This window comes from Sinocyclocheilus anshuiensis, unplaced genomic scaffold, assembly GCF_001515605.1.
Source record: "Sinocyclocheilus anshuiensis isolate Anshui unplaced genomic scaffold, SAMN03320099.WGS_v1.1 scaffold299, whole genome shotgun sequence".
In the NCBI taxonomy this organism is placed as follows: Eukaryota; Metazoa; Chordata; class Actinopteri; order Cypriniformes; family Cyprinidae; genus Sinocyclocheilus; species Sinocyclocheilus anshuiensis.
This window is the reverse complement of record NW_015552565.1, coordinates 783,028-791,178: the sequence shown is the minus strand read 5'-3', so window position 1 is coordinate 791,178 and position 8,151 is coordinate 783,028. Positions and strand designations below refer to the sequence as shown.

General features: G+C 36.0%; 1 protein-coding gene across 1 annotated transcript in view; it reads left to right on the top strand.

Annotated features, from left to right (window-relative positions):
- LOC107664843 (death domain-containing protein CRADD-like) overlaps nucleotides 1-6,942 on the top strand; it is a 15,831-nt gene extending 8,889 nt beyond the window's left edge. Inside the window, exon 3 of the mRNA XM_016455523.1 lies at nucleotides 6,498-6,942. Coding sequence (XP_016311009.1) covers nucleotides 6,498-6,793 — 296 coding nt within the window. The 3' untranslated portion in view covers nucleotides 6,794-6,942. The remainder of the gene's footprint in view (nucleotides 1-6,497) is intronic.
- The last annotated feature ends 1,209 nt before the right edge of the window (nucleotides 6,943-8,151 follow it).

Below are 8,151 nucleotides of genomic sequence, written 5' to 3'. Positions count from 1 at the left end.
ATAGATATATATATATATATATATATATATATATACTGTATATGTATGTTCACTATTAAACTAACTATTAGCATAGCATTATAGCATTGTTTTTGCATTCCCTATCTGAACATATCTTGAAGATATTTTTATGTTGAGAAACACTGGTCTAGTAACGTGTCCACCAGACTGGTGCTACCAGTCATCAGACTACGATGACTGTAGTAGCCTATCTGTTATTTGCACAGCTGCATTTGCGTGTGTCTTATATCTTCAGGTCAATCCCTTATACGTTGTTAGTCACCCTCTGTAATACTCAGCAGCTGCCGATTCATCTCAAAAGCTTTTGCACTGTTCTGTACATGTTTACTTTTACAGTGTATGGCAGTGTCGCCCACAAAGACTATAAAAAAGCTTGAGAACTAAAGTAGATATCCAGAGCATAATATTATCTGATGGCATATGGAATACATATGGTAAACATTCACATACAATCCTGTTTCTGTATAACAGAAGCACAGAATTTTGTCTTTTGTGTGCTATATGACTGCTGGACTGCAAGTGCAACCAAAATAAAATATCTGTTGTTTCAAACCTGTATGGTGTTTTTTTTTCAAGTGGACACAAATATACGATTTTTTTTAAGAAATAAGAGATCCCGAGTTCATAGTGAGCAAGTAATGTCAATCTCCAAACAGAACAAAAAAAAAGTTGTCCATACAAATTATAATTTATTATATATATTTTTAGAATCCCTGAATGGTTCCAACTCATAATCATAATCAACTCATATTCACCACCATTCTAAACTTTGGGGTCTTTAAGTATTTTTTATGTTTTTAAAATAAATATCTTATGCTCACCAAGGCTGCATTTATTTGATTACAAGTACAGTAAAAACAGTAATATTGTGAAATAGTATTACAGTGTAAAATAACTGTTTTCTGTTTGAATGAATTTAAGAAGTAATTTATTATTGTGACGGCAAAGCTGAATTTTCATCAGCCATTACTCTAGTATTCAGTGTCACATGATCCTTCAGAAATCAATGTAATGTTTATATGAAATGGAAATATATTGTTACAAAAATATCACTTTTGATGAATTTAAGGCACAATATGTAAGAATTGTTTATTAAAATATCCAAAAAAACACTAGAACGGTGTTATATATTTTGCTGACTTGTGTACTTACATTATCCCAAATGTTCTGAAGAATGTTTAAATCCAGAGAAATAAGCAAGTTAACTAGTGACACGGACCGTTTCCATAGTGTCATTGTGTCGCCTGCCAATGACGTCATAGCCCCTCGATTTCCGTTGTTTCCGTTCAAATTTCCATGTTTTCGTTCAAATTTCCATGTTTTGTTTTGTAGAAAACATGGAATATATATATAATTACAGTGAACGGATCAGGTCAACTACATGGCAAAAAATAGATTCAATGAGTGGGTCATTTTAGGAAGTTAATGATAAAAACGTATAAGCAAGGTAATAATAGCAAGCAAGACAATCACATTAGTGTCGGCTAAGCCAGACTCTTCTCCTCATGCAATTGGCCATCTCTCTGCCTCGCCCACGGAGGGATGGAGGAAGGCACTTTTAATAATTTGCTTTTGAAGCAAGCCAGCACAGTGCTGTTCACTTGTTTTTGTTGGAACATCACATTGATTCTCCTCCTCCGTTCCCTCCACCCATCTCTAGTACAGTCTGATTTCCAGGAACGTTGGCTTGAAGAGAGTCTTCCTGTCAGAATGTGGAAGCGGGCTGCAGCTCGCCTCTACACTCGGACTGACTCCTTGATGTGCTGCATCTGTTAGGAATGTTTGTATTGATGAACAGAGATGACACTCTCATATTGATGCAGTTTGGAGATGAGGTTTATCGAGATCAGATTTTGAGCATCCACAGCCAATTTAGCCACATAAGATCGTTTTTTTTTTGTTCATGTGCCCAAAGCCAAGGCTTACACATGGGGTCTATTAAGGACAATTAATAGGTCTTAAATTTATGCTCCATTAGAACATTTTGAGCCACTTCATAACACGAAACCATCTGTCTCAAGTTGCTTGTCTCAGGCAAATCTTTTACAGTTCTCTCACAACAGAGAGATTTAGTGTCTGCCCGCATTGCTCCCATTCTGATTTATATGGAGCTGGATTAATGACTTCAAACAAACCACAATAAGTGCTTTTGTGCTGGCCCAGTCAGTTCAGATTTGTACTTTCCCTGTCCATATTTGCACATAAAAATAAGATACAAAGCAATACAATGTATTTGTGCAAGCAGTTTTTTTTTTCCAGAATGAATTTTTTTCTTTACTTAAAAAGTTCTATAATAACTTAAGTTAAACATGGCAAACATATTAAGCTTACCCAAGAAAGTCTATTCTTTGTGGAAGAGATACTGATCCCTGACAACAAAGTTATCAGACCAGAGCTATTAATGCTAATCAAAAACATAATCAATTATTATTTTTTTATTATACACACACACACATTTAATTTTATAAATAATTTTATATAATTGTTTTATATGCATAATTATATATATAATTTATATAAATTTAAATTATATTTTATATCATGTACATTAATGTTTTTTTTTATTAAACAGTTATTTTATTTATCAATTACTTTAATTACAAATAATTAAAAAACACACATATATATATATATACATATTATGTTTTTAATTCACATTAATAGCTCTAGTCTGATAGTCCTTGTGTCAGTGTTTATACTTTCCACAAAGGATGTATTTTCTTAGGTAAACTTAACAATTCATTCCATTCTCTTTCTTTAGATGCACACGCATAAGCCACATATTTTTGATTGGACATTTCCATTGAAAAGAGGTGTAATCTTATCTCTTAGTCTGCAGCATTTTCAGTTTAGAGCACATCCAGTTATCCAACTGGAATTCCTTCCTTGGGCAGCAGAATAGAATAAGGAATGAGACGGAACGTTTGAAGCCTGATAAAAACTGGAATGTTCTGAAATCACATATGAATGTATGAAATGTGCAACCTCAGAGGAAGCCAGACCGTTTTAATAAAAAAAAATTGATTTGAAGCTGTAATAATAATGAAGTAATTATGCTTATATATATATATTCATTTGAGGCTAATTTGAAGTAATTTGCAGCCGTTAGCATGATGTCCAGAGCATGTTTGTCTTCACACAAGCACCTGTATTGAGCCTAAATGTCCATCTCTCTTCAAGAGGAAACAGGAACATTAATGTCACATTGCGATCCTGCAGATTTATGTGTGGTTAGATGTGAAATTCTCTAGTTTATATTATTATGGTGATTTATACGCCTGTGACTTTCCCTCTTTTCAACTTCAGATAAACAATCCCTGTCCTGTGACGTCACTCTTGTTGAAAAGCAGGGTTTATTGTGAGTTTTCATGGAATTTTACAGAGATACGACACTGCTTGCTGTTCCCTAGAGGCCGTGTGTGGGCGGTCCACTATCACCCTGCCTAAAATTAACAAATTCACTTTTCCTAGAGAGACAGAGTGGTCCGTTTTAGGAAATTCACACTCGCTCACCTCTGTATTTTTATTGCCTCTTTTTGAAAAAAACATATTCCTAATCCTTCAGATCTAAAGCACCCTCTCACAGGGATGTTTAAGTAATTATGTAAACACTTTCCGCTGTTATACACTCATTCACGGACTCTTCTTATAACAAAAGTGTGATGGATAGGCTATACATACTGTACATCAGAATTACATGTGTCTCCATACAGCCTCTTAAGACTAAGGTACTGTAACTGCCCCCTCAGATCAAGGCTTCTGCATACTTTACGTTCTTAAAGTGCACAATCTGTTCCCTCCAGCAGTCTGGAGTTAAGTGTCCACATGTATGCATGGAAATTGAAGCTGGAATACGCCATCCTATAAAAAAGAAACAATTCTCAGAAAAGTTAAGCATTTCGCCGAAACCCAGGCAATGTTCTTTGCAGAGCACCCTCTCTGTTCTTTCTACACTATATTCTATACTTTTTTTTCTTGGCAACCCTATTATCAGATATTTTTGTCAGCAAAATAAAATAAACAGGGGTGATAAATATGGCTGCAAATATATTGTGTACAATGGCAAAACTGTACACAAAAGCAAACATAGAATGTGACCATAGAACTTTTATGAGTCAGATGTTTTAATGAATTGGTCAAAAACACTCACAAACAATGCGTCTAAAGCATCTCTTTACTGAATTAACTAATTGCATCCGTCAGAGTGCACAATCTTAATAGAAAACAGTGCACAATAGAAAACACTTTTATATACTTTGTCTTTATTTTCTTCGTCTCTGACTGTCTTTTTTCTACTTTTCCTTTGTGTACCTCCACCACCATGAGCCATTAATCAGATAAAGTATTGCCACAGACATGTTATGGCTCTGTTGGATCTTTACCAGCTCACCCCTGTTTACTAAACCAGCACTCGCTGTGTGAAATCCTCTTTGTGATGTTTTTTGCTGACGGTTGGGCCCCCTCAACACACTAATCTTCTTTGTCTCTGGGGTCTAGAAGCTTTAAAGCTGTAAAGAACTACCGCAAAGTGTCCAAATCCATGGCAGAGAATTACTGCACTTGGATATTTGACCGCCTGTAACAGTGAAGAGGAATTGAAGTGAATCCTTTCTGCTCCCTTTAAAGCTGAAGTGGGCAATTTCTGCACCTTTTAGTGTAACCAAGCGTAATTGCAAAAATAATGATTATTTTCAAATGTGTTTCTGAACAATCTGGATCATTTATAGAAGATTATAGGAGAGGACTTTTGAAATGTCCATCGCAAGAGTGGTAGATTCTGCTCAGAAGTTATTAAAACATCCTGCCTTAGAGATAGAGAGTTGTTATTCTCATGGCCTGGTGTGGCCACTCCTGTCTCTTGACGACAGAAATCAATGGACGTCCTTGATTTTGTGAAGAATTTGGGAACACTCAAAACAAACTCTCAAACCGACCTTTGCTCCATTCATCCCCACTGCTCAAATAAAACACATCTCTATTCTCTTGGGATGAAAACATTGACGTGTCTTTATTGCACAGGGACAGAAAGATTGGATGTTGATGTTGCCACCTAGAAATTTTGAATGGTTAAATATGTTTCCTAGTCCTTCTCTTCCAATATGATTAAATGGTGTTTTTGCTTTTTTATATGTAGGCCTATGTATTATTTTAATGTAAATGAATTTTATATCTTATATGTAAATTCTCGGTCAATCCAGTACATAGGTTTTGACTTCATGTAGATTGAGATTTATCACTGCTGGATTGTTGTCAATATCACATTTTATTCAGCAGTTTGAGCTGTTCCACTCAGGGTCATGGTGCAGTGCCAGTGTGAGTTATTCAAATAAATATGCTTACATCATATAAGAGATGCTGTTTTCTGTCCCCCGACCCCCTCAAACCTCCGTTGCTGAGGTCCAAATTACACATGCATGGCTTGTCACCTCAAGCCGTTCAGTGGCAACCTGAGTGCATGAACAAGGTGAAGCATATATGAATAAAACATGCTGTACCTCATTCTTTTACATTCTTTTGCTTTCAGTGTTTGTTTCTTATTTTCCTGGAATCGTAATAAATTAGATAGTTCTGAATGATTCTGATTCAGTTTAACAATATATAACTTTACCAAAAAAAGCAGATGTCAGAATCCGTGTCAAGATCGAGTACACCTGAGTTCATTCTTAATTTCACTCCGAGTTCAAGTACCCCAACTCTAATATATATTAGAATGTACTCAATCTTGACATGGACTCTGACATTTTGGACTTTTTTTACAGAGTACAGTCGAATCCACATCATGTGTTTCATGGAGGATAACATAAAATTAAGATGACAAGACATTAATTAACGTCTTAAACTCAGTTGGTTAAGACCTCGGACTTGACATACCTACTATTTTTGGTAATATATTTTAATGTTTTTATAAATACAACATATAGTGTCTTTTTCACAGATTTAAAAAAAAATCAGTTCAAAACCCATTTGTTTGTGAATTGGACTACACTGGTCATGCTGTATGTTGTTGCATGCAACCAAAACGGACTACACAATAGGAGATGTTAAAGAACCCTTAACAGAACTGAATGTCACGGAAATCACCCGGTTACAAAAAATGCAACCAGTTCTGAATGCAAACAATCGCACGATTCCCAGCCCGATTTCCTTACAATATTTGTTGTTTGGTTTTGTGCTGTAATTATTTCAGTTCAAAACCCATTTGTTTGTGAATTGGACTACACTGGTCATGCTGTATGTTGTTGCATGCAACCAAAACGGACTACACAATAGGAGATGTTAAAGAACCCTTAACAGAACTGAATGTCACGGAAATCACCCGGTTACAAAAAATGGAACCAGTTCTGAATGCAAACAATCGCACGATTCCCAGCCCGATTTCCTTACAGTATTTGTTGTTTGGTTTTGTGCTGTAATTATTTCAATGAGATGTGTTTGTGTTACACAGTTCTTCAAAATCATATGTTGTTTTTTTTCAGTTCAGTGTGGTGTTCCTGACCACATCCTTCCGACTGTTCCAACCTCGCAGCATCTGAACCGCTTGGCCGCTCATCTCAGTTCAGAGTGGAAGTCTGTGCTGCTGGACCTGGGTCTGTCCTTAGCAGATCTGTACCGGTGCTGCGCCGACCACCCCCTCGCGATTCAGAGTCAGGTGCTCGCTGGGCTGGTGATGTGGACGCAGAGGAACGGAAGAGAAGCCACAGTGCGGCGGCTGCTCCAGAGCCTGCAGCCTGCAGACATCCCACCATCTGACCTCCAACAGGTGTTTGTGTGACATAACAAGCTGTGTTTTTCTGGACTTCATACTGCTCTTGAGCTGTGGAAAACACAACAGACACTGAAGGAGGAGAAACAGACAGTGTCCTTGCGTGACTTTTTGTATTTTGTCACAGGAATGTACTGAAACTCCATTATACATCTAATTTGGCTAGAAAAATTATGAAATGTATCATGTCATACTGTTTTTTATATGTATGTCTTTTAATATTAAAATAATTTTTCTTAATTATGCTTCCGAAGTGTCCATTTTTGTTTGACATTACCCTTAAATACATTTGATTTATTTATACATTTTATTTATATTTTCTTTACCTGCTGGAACAAGATGTGAGTGAATCAAGGTAGTAGCTGAATAAAAGGAAATGTTAAATGTAAAATCCCCCAGAACAGCAGTGAGTGAAAAGGTGTACATGTTAGTTTGCCTTGAGGACATACATATGCCAGGAAGTCCATTTCTACTTACATTAACAGTACATTCATGCATTTGGCAGATGCTTTTATCCAACAAAGTTGTTATTGATGGTAACAGGTAACACTTTTGACTTTTTTCACATCACTATATACATTTTTAAATCTATGTTTCTAACCATTTATTTCTAATCTATAATTTATGTTCTGGGACTGGTTACCGATTCTTTTTTCATACTTTTAAAACACATTTTTATGCTTTCATACCTTTAAAACACATTTTTATGCTGTCCACTTATACGGTTCTGGAGTGTGACAAATTAATAAAAAAAAATTTAAAAAAATATTTCATGTAGTTAGTTAATACGAGTTCAACTGCATGTATAATAATTATACAAGAACTGAAACATTACACAATTGTTTGCTGAAATGCTGTTTTCAACATAATCTCAGGCTACTACATCTGGTCTGCTCTCTATTGTTTTTCTCTCCATCTGTCACTTGTTTTTATTCAGTGCTGTTTATTCAAAGTTTAATCAATATTTACAGATCAGGTGTTTGTAATATGACAGGTCATTTCCTTAGCTCTCACTTATTAATCTGTGTGTGTGTGTGTGTGTGTGCGTGTGCGTAATACAACATTTGCACGTGTCAGTTTCTCTGCTGTGTGTACCAGCTCCCTCCATAAGGCCGATGCGTGCGCGCGTTTGTTTGTGTCAGGTTTTTGTTTTCTGCTTTGTCTCCCAGGTGTTAGTGCCACAGTATGAGACTTTGAATGCTTTCCTAGAATCTGAGCGTGAAAGAGTTTACACTGATGTATAATTGACTTACCTAGTTAAATATAAATGGCCATCAACAGCCCCATTGTCCCTGAGGTGGTCCAATAATGTCATGTTGTGCAGAAAACTTATTGCACTGTTCAGAATCAGAATCAGAAAGAGCTTT